The sequence below is a fragment of the Canis lupus genome, chromosome 9 (assembly GCF_003254725.2).
Source record: "Canis lupus dingo isolate Sandy chromosome 9, ASM325472v2, whole genome shotgun sequence".
Classification (NCBI taxonomy): domain Eukaryota; kingdom Metazoa; phylum Chordata; class Mammalia; order Carnivora; family Canidae; genus Canis; species Canis lupus.
In genome coordinates this window covers 21152642-21166209 of record NC_064251.1, presented here as the reverse complement: position 1 = coordinate 21166209, position 13568 = coordinate 21152642, and the positions used below count along the sequence as shown (strand labels likewise).

Below are 13568 nucleotides of genomic sequence, written 5' to 3'. Positions count from 1 at the left end.
ATCTGGGGCAGCCCGGGTGGCTCAGCAGTTTAAGGCCGCCTTCAGCCCGGGGTGTGATCCTGGAGACCCGGGATCGGGTCCCACATCAGGCTCCCTGCGGGGAGCCTGCTTCTCCCTTCTGCCTACGTCCCTGCCTCTGCCTTTCTCTGTATCTCTCATGAATAAATAAAATCCTTTTAAAAAAATAAAAGTCTGTTAAAGCTCTGTGCCTCGACTTTTCCTTCTGTAAAATGGTGATGATATTGCTTGCGCTAAAAGATAAAATCAAACCGAGTATAACCTATTTAAAGAAGCGCTTTTCAGGATCCCTGGGTGGCTCAGCGGTTGAGCGCCTGCCTTCGGACCGGGGCGTGATCCTGGAGACCCAGGATCAAGTCCCACGTCCGGCTCACTGCATGGAGCCTGCTTCTCCCTCTGCCTGTATCTCTGCCTCTCTCTCATGAATAAATAAATAAAATCCTTTAAAAAATTAAAAAAAGAAACAAAGAAGCGCTTTCAAGTGTAAAGCATTACATGCAAACACAAAACACTGGTGTGATTATCGCTAGGCTTCGGATCAAGTCTTAAATGACCTTAGAGCTTGTCTCTGGCTCCGGCAAGGCTGTCATCGTGGACAGTTCTATTATCCTCTTCCTCCCCATCTCTGTCTCCCCAAAGTATCCACCAGAGGACGCAGTTCACCCGAAACTTTCCACCCTGGTCTCGGCTGGAGAAAAACTCAGTCCACACTTCCCTGCTAGTCCAGGCCCGCGGTGAAGCCACCCCGGCCCCAGACTATGACGTTCGTTGCCATGGGGACGGAAAGCCATGATGTCACCATTGACCGGGTGGGTGTGTTGGAGTCAATACCTTCGTATCCCCAAGACTCCCTGCCGGGACGATGAGAGAGAAGGGAGTAAGATCGAACCAAAAAGACTCCCTCCTTCCCCTGCCATCTCGCGTCCCCTCCTGTTCAGGAAGCGGATGGCTGCCCCCGCGCGTGTCCGCACTAGCACACCGGCGTGCACGCGTGGGCACGCACAAGGCCCGAGCCTCGCGCGTTTGCTTTCACCCTACCCCTCAGAACTTCACCGGAACTCTGCCCCGCGCCCCTCTCCAAAGAAGTCAAAACACTCAAATCAACCTGGCTTGGCCCGCCCCAAACCCGCAGGGGCTCCCCAGACCCCCCGCCCCGCGCGCTGGAACCCTGCTCCGGGCCCTCGGCTTCCCCGGGCCCCGCCCCACTCCTCTGGGCCCCGCCCCCTAGGCTGCGCGGGCGGGAGGCGGGGCCGGGGGCGCGGCTGTCGGGCTGGGGGCGGGGCGGAGGGGGGCGGGGCGGAGGGGGGGCCGCGGCCCCGGGCGGGGGCTCGGCGCGGGCCCGCGAGATGCCGGTGTCGGCGGCCCGAGCGGCTGCAGCTGCAGCGGCGGGGGAGGCGGCAGCGGGGCCCCGGAGGGGGGCTGCGCAGGGGGCCGGCGCGTAGCCGGGACTATGGAGGGGCAGAGCGGCCGCTGCAAGATCGTGGTGGTGGGGGACGCGGAGTGCGGCAAGACGGCGCTGCTGCAGGTGTTCGCCAAGGACGCCTACCCCGGGGTGAGGGACCCGCGTCTTGGGAGGAGGGCGCTGAGGCCGCGAGGGTGGGTGATCAGGGCCCTAGGGGACGAACCGAAATGGGTGCCGGGGTAACCAGGGTCGAGAGAGAGGGGTTCGGAGGACCGGGGACCGAGGGAGGCGTTGGGGGCTCCGGGGGACTGCAGAGGATTGGGGTGGGAGGGATTTGGGAGCAGGGCGAGATGAGTGGGGTTTGGGAGAACCAGAGATCCAGGAGGGGACGCTAGGGGAATGTCGGGGGTCCTGGGCATCGGAGAGGGGAAGAACTAGGGGCCGAAGGGACCGGGAGGGGGTCTGGGAGCCTAGCAGACATTCCGCTGAGACAGCCGCTCCCGGGATCTCCTCTTTGCCCAACACCAGACCAACTTGCGTCCAGGGGCTGGGCTGGAAGATGTGTGGGAGTGAGGAGGGCATTTGTCTGGCTTGAAGACTGGAGGATCACATCTTGACCCATCCCTCTCTGCAGAGTTATGTCCCCACCGTGTTTGAGAACTACACCGCGAGCTTTGAGATCGACAAGCGCCGCATTGAGCTCAACATGTGGGACACTTCAGGTAGCCAAGTCCCTGGGGTCACCCTGACTTCCTAGGCTCCTACCCTCGCCCCTCCCTTGGCTAGACTCTTAGGCTCCAGGTAAGCCCAGCCCATCCAACCAATTTTAGGAGGAAGGAAAATCAATGTTCTGCTTAAAACCAGAGAAACTGAGGCAGAGTTTGCAGAGACACATAGAAACCTTGTCCTAAGGGAGAGAAAGCCCAGTATTCGATCCTCTCAGCTTGCTTACCTGGGAAAGTTGGGAGGAATGGATTTATTTTGGAACATGTTTCTCAGGAAATAGAGCTGGGTTTAGAAAAGACAGAATTTGTTTGAGGGGTGGGGAACTGCTTCTATAGACTGAAGTATAGAAATCTGAGATGTCCCAAGTGAGTGGGAGAGCTCTGCCCCTCCCCTCCTCCAAAAAAGAAGGTTTTTGTTTTTTTAAATCTCGGCTCCCCTGGAGGGCTTTAGAAGACGTCTGTCAAAGCCCAGAAAGCACATGCAAACTTTTGAGAATGTGGAGAGATTTCATGAGCTTCTCAAAGACTCAGAGAAGATGAAGAATGATTACTTTTAAAGAAGCCCTTAGGGAAGTGGAGAGCTGTTCTCTGCCATCTAACCTCACCTTTGCCTATTCCCATCCTTGGAGAAACCCAGACTCCTTGATGGTATCAATAACTGACTGCTCTTTCCATTCTCCACTCCTAGCAACCCTTGACCAGGATTGGTAAGGTCTCCCATTCCTTTCCAGGCCACCCACCCACTCAGGACCCTCATCTGTCTCCTCCCTCCCTGTGTTCTCTCAGGTTCCTCTTACTATGATAACGTCCGACCCCTGGCCTATCCTGATTCAGATGCTGTGCTCATCTGCTTCGACATTAGCCGACCAGAAACACTGGACAGTGTCCTCAAGAAGGTGGGAGCCTGGGGAAGCAGGATGGTTAGACTCAGGGGGACCAGAAAGGATGGTCCTGACACAGCATGGGCCAAGAGGAAAGAGTGATGCCTGGGGCATGGTCATCAGCTGGAGAATGTGTGAAGCTCTCTCATCCTTCTCTATCCTGCCCATTCTTCCCACCCCCGCTTCCTGGAAGTCTGCCCTCAGAGCTGGATTCAGCACCTGGGGGAGACAGAGGAGGACAGGGAGAAGAACTCAAGAGATTCCTTATCTATCCTCCCCATCTCCTTGGGTGTGGGAACACCAGATGGAGGGATTGGGAATGCTGCTCCAGGAGCTCTGGAGAACCCTGTGGTCTCCTCTCCAGGCCTCCATTTCCATGAGAAAAAAATGAGAAAAGCCCATGTTGAAAGGACAGAAGTCCACTAAAGCAGCTGTAGTGGGGGAGGAGGGGAGGTGATTGGTCTGTTCTTGGGAACAAATTTGGGGAAGGGGTTGGGAATGGGAAGGTTTCAGGCTGGTAGACCCTTCCTGGTCACTGAGGTAGAAGCAGGACCCTGCGATCCAGGACCACAGTCCTTCTCTCCCTTCCCTTTCCTATACCCCATCCTGCTTCCAGCCCAGGCCCACCATTCGTACCTTCCTGCTCACATGGGAGAGTCCAGAGGGGTGCATGGTTTCTGCATGATGTGAGGAAGGGTGTTCTCCTGGCCCAGAGCAAGAGTTCACCGTGTGCCTCCTCCTATCCCTCCATAACTGTTTTCTTCCCCCAAATAGTGGCAAGGGGAGACTCAGGAGTTTTGCCCCAATGCCAAGGTTGTGCTGGTTGGCTGTAAACTGGATATGCGCACCGACCTGGCCACACTGAGGGAGCTGTCCAAGCAGAGGCTTATCCCAGTTACACATGAGCAGGTGGGACTCTTGACCTCTGACCTAGCCCCAGCCTGGACCTTTCACTTCTGCCCCTCTCCATCTCTGATTTGATAACATCCTACTTGGTTCATCCCTTGCTCAGCCTCTGACCTCTGACTGGATTCCTTGATAATACTTCCACCCCACCCCACCCAGCCTCCCTGCCCCTTGCCCCATAACTTCCTCTATTCACTCCATCCTTCCAGGGCACTGTGCTGGCCAAGCAGGTAGGGGCTGTGTCCTACGTGGAGTGCTCCTCCCGGTCGTCTGAGCGCAGCGTCAGGGATGTCTTCCATGTGGCTACAGTGGCATCCCTTGGCCGTGGCCATAGGCAGCTGCGTCGTACTGACTCACGCCGTGGACTGCAGAGATCTGCTCAGCTGGCAGGCCGGCCGGACCGGGGGCCCGGGACCGAGAGCGAGATACACAAGGATCGAGCCAAGAGCTGCAACCTCATGTGAGGGGCCAGGGTGGGGCAGAGTGTGAGGAGGGGTGGTGAAGGGCACAAGTGTTCCCCCTGCTGCACCTGGCTTCCTGACCGCCTGACGCTGGCAGGGACTTCAGGCCAGGCTGAGTGAGCGATTCTCCTGGGCAGGAGAGCTGGAGGCAGAAGGGTGCCACCATTCTCCACATCCTCACCCCCCTCCTCCCTACAGGAAGTGGAGGAAGCCAGCAGGACAGGCATCTGGGCTGGGAGCTGGGCTGGAGGGGGTTGGGGAAGCTGGCATCAAGCAGTGACTTTGGCTGAGTCTTAATATACGAAGGGTGCCTTCCCTCCCCACCCCCAGAACCCATAGCCTGGCCTTGGCTTCCTTCTCTAAGGAAAGTGTCCATCTGTGACCTTCCCTTCGCCTCTCCCCCTCTACCCCGTTCCCTCCCATGGCTGTTCTCACTCAACCTAACCTCCAGGCCACATGCACTAAATTAAAACAAGTTGAGGAACCCCTCCCCCACCAGCCCACCCCACCATCCTAGCTCTCCCTTGATCCCTTCCCCCAACTGTCCCCAAATAAAGCCCATGTCCATGGAAATCGGCTGTGGCTTTAGTTTTGTTGCTTTGTAAAAACCCACTCTACCACTTTCTAGCAGCAGGAGGGAAAAGTTAGGCTTCAGGAAGAACTTTTCTTGTCTCTGCCCATAGAGAAAAAAGGCCATGGTCAGATTAGCAGTGTCCTTTTGGGAACCAGAGGTGGGGGAGTGAGAGATTGGGGGAATATCTATCTCAATGAGCCAGACAATCCCAAAGCAATTAGGGGGTATTAAAGTGGTCTAACATGCAATCCAGGCCTCAGCCCAGCTGAGGCCTCCTGCTAGTGTGGGAGGGGTCCCGCTGAAGTGGTCTAGGCCCCTGGTACACCATCTCCAGCCCAAGCTTGGAATCTGCTGGTGCCCTAGGAGCCATGAGGGTAAGGAAAGTATCAAAATCCTCTACGTCACAGAAGCTGACTCTTCAGGGCAGTGAAGTTACCCAAGGGGACAGTAGTTTGATTCTGGGGTTTCCTTGGAGGTGAGGGTAGGGGTTCTCATTTCCAGCTTGAGCTCCTTGATGATTTTGGAGGGAACATCAGCTGTGAGTTAAGGTCACAGTCCCCCTACCCCAACCCTGGAGAGGAGGAAAGCCGGTGGAGGGGCTGGCCAGAGCTCTTGTTGTCAGGAAAGACAGTGCTGGTCTGTTTTCTTGGGAGTCTGGTTTCACATTGTCCTGTACTCCCTCCCTGGCTCTGGTCCCATTGGCCTCTTTTCGGTGACATTCTCCCCCAGGAACCATCCCTGGCCATCCCCTCCCCCAGCCCCAGCCAGTTCTCCCTGACACACTCTGGGCGAGAACACAAACCTCATCCTCCCATCTGCTGGGTTCCCCCGAATTCACAGCCCATCCTTCCCTCATTCATTCAGCAGATACGTACTGAGCAATGAACTGTGTGCCAGACACCGGCTTGTGGTTCTGAAAGGACCAGTCTCTGTGCTCTGGAGGCCAGCCCAACAGGGAAGAGAGGTACCCTAGGTATGGCAGGGCTTTCTTTTTTTTTTTTTTTTTTTTTTTTAATTTTTTTTTATTTATTCATGATAGGCACACAGTGAGAGAGAGAGAGGCAGAGACACAGGCAGAGGGAGAAGCAGGCTCCATGCACCGGGAGCCTGACGTGGGATTTGATCCCGGATCTCCAGGATTGCGCCCTGGGCCAAAGGCAGGCGCCAAACCGCTGCGCCACCCAGGGATCCCTGGCAGGGCTTTCTTGTGGGAGCTCCTCAGAGCCTCAGGTGACCGTCCTCTGAGCCGGGTACTAAGGGTTGAAGAGGAGTTTGTTTACCAGGCAGGGGAGGGGTAGGAAAGGCATTCTGGGCAGAGGGTATAGCATGTGCAAACACGTGGCAATGAGAAAGAGTGTGCCATGGTGGGGGCGGCCATGGCAAGGAGGGCAGAAGATATGGCTGGAAAGGTACATCAGGGCCACTGCAAGGCCCAAGAAGGAACCAGGACTTCATCTTGAGGATGTGAGGAGGCACCAGGGATTTCAAACAGAGAATGAAGTGACCAGGTTTGGGATAGATAGGTATCTGCTGAGGTGATGAGGGCTGGGGGATTTGGCTTGGAGATGTGTCATTTAACACAGCTCCTCTTTCCCTATGCTACCGCCCCATCTTGAGAGGAAAGGAAATCCCAACCCACTGCTTGCTGGCCTATCAGACCACCCCCCTTTCCCTCCCTCTGCTACAGCACCCAGTCCTGGTCCATCTCAGCTAATCTCCCCAAGGGTTCTGGGACACCACTTTGAGGGTACTGGGCACCCAAACTGAGGTTAGAAGCTGACTCTAAGACCCTCTCCCAGGACCCCAAGTCCTGGATGAAGGGTGCTGGAGAGGGTTGGGGCCCAGCTAGGTGGCTCTCAGTCTGGTCCCAGAGGACTGACCCCTCACCCCCGCCAACACACACACACCCCTTCCCAGGGACCTGCCACACTATCAATCCAGGATTTGGGGCCATGGCTTTTTTTCTACACTTTGGACTTTGATACAAAGCAGATCCAAGCCTATAGCCTCCAAAGTGCAGAGCATTTGTGCCCCTCTCTTCTCCCAACTGCCCTCTTCCTGCCTCACTCAGGGAATGCAGATGCATTTCAATATCCGCCTAAAGCAAACATAATTAGGAAAATAAATCAGTGAGGGGAACCCCCAAAGTTTAATACATTTCTAATACCACCGGGAAGAGATTGTGGTCTCCTCTGCAGGTCTGGGTTGCCAGACATTTGATTTCTGGGGAGGGGGCTGTGCTGCTGGACCTAGTCGCTTGCTTGATGAGTGGAAGGAGGGAATGGGGGGCTGTTTCTAGATCCTCAGAGGCCCCTGCATGCTGGAGGGAGAGGACTTCACCCCCACCCCCACCCCCACCCCAGATGCAGGAGTCAGACCCAGCTTCCTCCTCTGCAGCTGTTTCCCCCACAAATTAGACACCCGTTTAGGAAACAATGTAGCCTCGTTAATCATTTAATGAAATAAACAACTAATCATGCTGTGATGCTGCCAGAGTTTCTTAACCCCACAATCAGCCTGCCCTGGAGGGAGGAGGGAGAAGGAAGGGGCGAGGGTAGGGGTGGTAGGGGACTTGGTCATCCCCTGGGGACTCCAGGCTTTCCCAAAGGGACCCTCTGCAGAAAGAAATGGAGATTTGGAAGCCGAGGGCCTGGGGTTCAGCTCTGCCATTTCCTCCCTGGGGAGCCTTCAGTGAGGTTCTACACCATCTGTACCTCAGCTTTCACACCTGGAAAAAAGCTGATCACCACATACACTGCACTGTGTTGTTGAGGAAGAGTCAGAGGAGAAGAGATGTAGAGGAGCTGTGACCCTCGATAGGTGGCTGAGCTGGTGTCAACCTTTATTCCTTACAGCTTTGACTTCCAGGCCAGACTGCTTCTGAGCCTGCCCCAAGGAACCAGGAAAGGCCTCTTGGAGGGGACTACTGGTGCTCAGGATTCAAAGGCTGGAGGCAGGCCAAAAGACAGGAAGGGGGAGGCCTCTGTGTGTTGTTCCCACATCTATCCTGAGGGCCAGAGGGAGCTTTAATGACTCCTCCAAAGGCTGAGGTCCTTTGCTCCCCATTTTTCTAAGCCCCCCCACCCCGCCCCATAAACTTTTCTGAAGTCTCTGGGTGAGAACCCCACGTTGCCATGGTGACCTCACCCCAGGTACACTCAGACTGGTCCTGCAGGCTGAGGGAAGTGAGGGGAAAGGACTCATGTCCCCAAGGTTCCCAGTGGGCACCAGGACCCTGGCAGACAATCCTGGTACCGCTGTCTCCACCTCCTCCACACTTGCTTCCACAAGAAAGGGGTTCTTGGGCTCCTCCACCCCACCCCTCCACCCAACCCTTTCCCTCTCTACCAACAAAAGAGTTCCTTCTACACAGTGCAGCCCCTCTCCCAACTTCCCCCTTCCAGCTGAATTCCCAGGTCTGTCTCCATCTCTAGTAAATCCTCTACACCCTCTCCTTGTGGGTGGGGGTGAGGGTCAGAGAGAGGGGAGGCTCCCCAGCAGCTGCCCACCCCCAGCAGCCCAAGGAACAAGGGGCATGTGCGTGAGTGCCCCTCCCCCCATGAAAATGCCTCTGCTGTTGACTCCTAAATAACAGATGTCTGTCTGCATATTAATGAGATTGGACGAATAATTGGTGAGTTTTTCATTCAGTGTCAGAATGAACCCGGAGGCCTTATGTTCGTACACACAGACACCCACTCACCCCCACCCCTTCCCCCAGAGCACAATGAGACAGACGCAGATGCTGGCGAGTTTGACCCACAGAGGGGAGGGGCAGACAGGGAACCGGTGGCAGCAGGAGCGAGACCTCCAGGGTCTGGAGCTAGATTTGTTCAGGTTCTCCCTCTGGATTGGCCATCTCCCTGAACCCCCATGGGCCTAAGTTTGCATTTGTGAGATTTCACCACCAGGCAGAAGGGGCCCAGAAGAAGATGGGAGCCAGAAGGTAGAGAGGGTTGTGGGGAAAGGCAAGTGCAGCTTAGGGGGAGTGACAAAGCAGGGGGCTCCTTCAGTTGTGCCTCCCAGGAGCCCAGAATCGGTGGGCCCCGTACCCCGCTTTAGCCCCCATGCCAGGGTGTATGGTAGAAGAACAGGGATTTCTGAGTTGGATAGCTACAATTGCCAGCTGGGTGTTTCCCTCCGTGTTTTCCAACCTCTCTGAGCCTCTCCTACTCTTCTGGTCTCCAAGAACACCTACCTTGCAAGACTGAAAAGATGAAATGAGCAGAGGGGTGCCTGGGCAGCTCAGTAGGTTAAACGTCTGCCTTTGGCTCAGGTCATGATCCTGGGTCTTGGGATGCAGCCCCTGCCATTCCGGCTCCCTGCTCAGCGGGGAGTCTGCCTGTTCCTCTGCCCCTCCCCCCCAATTCATGCTCTTTCTCTTAAAATCTTTAAAAAAAAAAGATGAAATGAGATAAACTATGTCAAATATCTGTCCTAGTGCCTGCTTTATAATAGGTCCAACACATATCAGTTCTCCCCCCCCCCCCAACTATCCCCTAAACACACCAAGACCATTTAAAAATTGCTGCATCTCCTGCCAGCCCCACCCTTGTTAGGGCAGGGGTTAATTAGAAGTTTAGTAATTATCCTGGCTGCCTGGAAATCGGGAAGGAAAGATCTGAAGAGGGGCAGGAACAGAGAGAAGACTGATGGCAGCCCAGGCCTGGAATAGAAGGGAAGGGACCACAGTGGGGATGCAGAAGGTACTGCAGGCAAGTGGAGGGAGTCCCCAAACGAAAGGCTAGAATCTAGGGGGTAGATTTCGAAACCCCAGTTCTGTCGTGAACTTGACCTCAGAAGCTTCCTCCCCTCTTCCTGCCTCAGTCTCCCCATCTGTAAAATGAGGGAGCTGGCTTAACTCTCTAAGAGCCCTGCTCAGTGTGTGAAAAGGTGAGTCCCAGGGGCTGGAGGGTGCAGGGGAGGGGAGGCGGCCACCCCCACCCCCACCCTCTCTGGCCCGTCGGTCACTCTTGCTCTGTGTCTTCACTGCCTTGGTAAATAGATCTGCTGCACCAGCACACAACTGTCCATTGTGTCCTAATGAGGGACGAGCAGGGAAAACCAATCACTTATGATGCAAATGAGCGGCGGCTGCAGCCTCCAGGCTTTCCCTGAGTGCCTCTCTTCTGCCCAGACCCCTGAGCTGCCCCGTTGGGCGCCTTTTTCCCTAGCCTCAGTTCCCATCTGGTCCTGGAGAAGGATTGGGGTGGGGGGCAGACCCGCCTTCCCTTGGTTGCTCACTGCCACTCCCTGCAGGGAGCCTTAGCCCTCATAGGGAGCCTGGGCGGCTTCTCACCCCACCCCCAAACGGCAACCAGAGCAGCGCAGATTTTTTTAACTGGGGCGAAATTCATATAACATACAATTAACCACTTCGAGGTATACAGTTCCATGGCATTTAGCGCAGTCACCATGTTGCACAGCCACCACCTCTCTGGGCTTGGGTATCATACCCCTCTGCCCATCTCTGCACCCTTGGCCTCCAGTGGCACAGGGAGGCTGCTGAGGCCTCCACAGAGTCCAGGAGTCATGGAGGCTGGTGTTGGGCTAAAGGCTGAAAAGCCCAGGGCTGGCCTGAGATTGAAGTGACAAGGGACAAGCCCTGTGCTTTATTTAGCACAGAGGAGAAGACAGGAGAGATCATCTCTGCTTTCCCCAGCACAGCCCTGGGATCCTATCTTTGGGATTTTTTTTTTTTTTTTTCTTAATGTCTCTGGCATTTGGTTTGAAACCAGATGTGGCCACAGCACAAATCTTTGTTTCCATGGCTTTTCAGAGCTTGGGGATGATCCCACCAGCAGGCTTCTTATCTTGGCAGCTGCAGAGGTCTCTGAGACAGCCCCCAGGATCCCTCAGGCCACTAGGGAGGGGCTCCCCTCCATGGGCCCCTGTGGAAAGATTTTACACCTGTGTGGCACAATTTATTTTATCTTTATTCTAAGAGCTGGGAAGACTCATATAAGTTGTAGTTTGAGCTCCTCTTGCTAATACACACAGCCATTTGCTTCTATGTCGTTTTTGGGAGAAGAAGGCAGACTTCTGCTTACCTGTGTGTCTGTATTACCTTCAGATTCACCTCCTCACCCCCCTTCCCTAATCTAGGACATGTGGTAACGTTTTTAAAACAAAATAAGACAAAACAAAACTCTTTTGGAATTAACCAGTGTCAACTGCTGCAGCATTGCAGAGAAAGAAACCTTTACAGGGTCACAAACTTTCTTTTATCTTCTCTGGCCCCTATCCCCACCCAACCAGAGTCCACACTCCCTCTCTTCCAGACACAGTCCAGACAAATAATGAGGGCATTTCCATCTGTGTTCTAATGAATAGGGAGTCCCAGGCTAGTTAGTTCCAGCTCTGCCACCAATTCACTTTGACAAGGACCTCAGTTTTATCACCTCTAAAGTGGGAATAACAATTTTTACCCTGGCCATCTCCGAGGGAACAAGTGAGGCGGGAGAAATAATAGTTGTGCCAGTGCTTTGAACTTGCAAAGAGATGATCATGAACATCATAATTATGTCTCCAGTGATGGCGGCAGCAGTTTATCTGTCTTGACTGTCCAGCCTGGAGGGGCCCTTGCTGGAGGACGAAGGGGTAGGGGAAATGGATGTCCTCTGTCTGTGTGGGTGTTGGCTTGATTAATCACAAAGGAGTAGGCTTCATTGCAGGCAAGGAGGAAATCTGTAGGTGTGGGCTGAGAAGGGGAAATAATTCGTGGACGCTTAGATCTCTTACACTGTTTTTGGAATAAATCAGCGTTCTAGAAAAGTGAGTGGGAAGGATTGAAGGGAATTAGCACTCCTGAGGTCACAATGTGGTGGCTGGTTTTCCAGGGATCCTGGGGGGAACGGGGAGGGGGCAGTTGGAAAAGCCCTTCACTCAATGCATCCATTAATTCATCCTTGAACTCATTCATTCAGCAACTCCTCATTGGGTACGTAAAAAAGTATCTGCCAGGTATTGAGGCTGGGTGCCAAACAAAGATAAAATGATACTTACTAATCCTGCCCCCAAGGACCATCTAGTTAAATGGAGAAAATAGAATATATACGTAAATACTGACCGGTGGAAGATGTCATTAAAGCAAACTTCTGGGGATTTTCTACGGGGGGAGAGATTCTGGCCTCGAAGATTGGTGGAGGTTCTGTGGTCCTTAGGGACCTACAGGTCCCCATATTGGGTGGCCAGGGAGAGGGAGTAGCAGGTGAAGCATTGGAGAAGCTGGATTTCAGCTTGGGATGGCTGGTTTAGGAAAGCTAGGGGGTATTAGAGAAACATATCTGCAGAAGACTTTTCCAACTCTTTCTGGATCAGGTGCTCCTTCCCCCGGTTTTGCCAGCTGCAGGGTTCTTACTTGGGCCTTCTGGAATTTCCGGGGTTCCTTTTTACCCAGCCCAAACCCTACCCAAGCTCCAAGGATCAGCTTAAGATGCTTCACACAGAGGTCTGGCCACACAGCCCCCAGAGGGCTTCTGAACCAGAAGGCACAATTCTGTGAGGGTTTTCGGAGGCTTTCAAGCCTCCTGCATCAAACAGCAAGCAATCTGAAAGCCAGAAATGGATCTTTTCTCCCTCCCTTCCACAACCGCAGTGCACATGCGTAGAGGCTGCCATGGAACTGGGCACATGGTCTTCCCTCGATCACCACCTCCTAAGATTGGTTCCCAGCAGTTTAGCCTCGCACAAATCTTTCTCTGAAAAGGGCTTTGCCACCTCTTTTTGTTGTGTGACCTTGGACAAGTTGCTCGACCTCTCAAAGTGTCACGTTTCCGTTTGTATGTTGGGAACAGTGCATGTCACTTAGTAGGAACGTGGCAAATGATAGTCATTAATGATTATTCCTTCTGTTGCCCTCGCAAACTGGCAAGATCAGATGGTCCACAGAAACGAGGGCTGGCTTTCCGTTTTTCCCCACTTCTAGCTTCTAATTTAGTCATCTTTCTCCTCCCATCTGCCTCCTTCTGTTTTTGTTGTCCCTCAGTCTTTCCTGTCCCCACTCGATGGGTCTTGCCTGCCTTTCTCCCTCCAGGCCAGCTGTCTCTTCTCCCCTCAGAGCCCGCTGCTGCCTGGCCGACCCTCGCTAGGTGAGGGTTTTCTATTCACTCTGCTCTCCATCCGTCAATAAAGATAAATTACAAAATCATTTGTTTTATTTGTTCTTGTTACCTTGCGGACTGTCTGAAATTGCCTTTCTTTAGAAAGCCCTATTTGCATATCTCTATGCTGGAGTCAAAGGCTGCAGCTGTGGTTTCACTGCAATTTAAATATTAATAAAATCTCTAGCTGTTTTTTTAAGCAGTCTGGCCCTTCTGCTCCTAGGCTGCTAATATAATTTAATCTTTGTACTTTGCTTTGTATTTATTTAAAGGGCCGTTTTAGAGTCAACTGAAGCCAGCTGCTGCAATCTTGTAGATAAGAACCCCTAACCAGCCCACAAACCTTAGTTTTCCTTAAGAGGTCCAAGAGCCACCTCTCCTGGAGACAAAAATAGACCTCGGGTAACATTTTATACCAACCAGCAGCCCCTTATGCTAAACCGCTAAACCAGCAGTTCTCAAACAGTGTGCTCCAGCATCAGAGGGCTGGGCACCACCG

General features: G+C 53.8%; 1 protein-coding gene across 1 annotated transcript; it reads left to right on the top strand.

Annotated features, from left to right (window-relative positions):
* The first annotated feature begins 1346 nt into the window (after window positions 1-1346).
* RND2 (Rho family GTPase 2) lies at window positions 1347-4966 on the top strand. Its single transcript, XM_025440203.3, has 5 exons — window positions 1347-1570; window positions 2055-2142; window positions 2932-3041; window positions 3801-3935; window positions 4142-4966. Exons 1-5 carry the CDS (start codon window positions 1469-1471, stop codon window positions 4394-4396), a joined length of 690 nt encoding a protein of 229 aa, XP_025295988.1. The 5' UTR covers window positions 1347-1468; the 3' UTR covers window positions 4397-4966.
* The last annotated feature ends 8602 nt before the right edge of the window (window positions 4967-13568 follow it).

Excerpts from the sequence above, each read along its gene's own strand:
- RND2 (XM_025440203.3), top strand. The coding sequence starts at position 1,469 with ATGGAGGGGCAGAGCGGCCGCTGCAAGATCGTGGTGGTGGGGGACGCG. Across the intron at positions 2,143-2,931 it reads CAACATGTGGGACACTTCAG|GTTCCTCTTACTATGATAAC; the intron begins GTAGCCAAGTCC and ends GTGTTCTCTCAG. Across the intron at positions 3,936-4,141 it reads TCCCAGTTACACATGAGCAG|GGCACTGTGCTGGCCAAGCA; the intron begins GTGGGACTCTTG and ends CCATCCTTCCAG.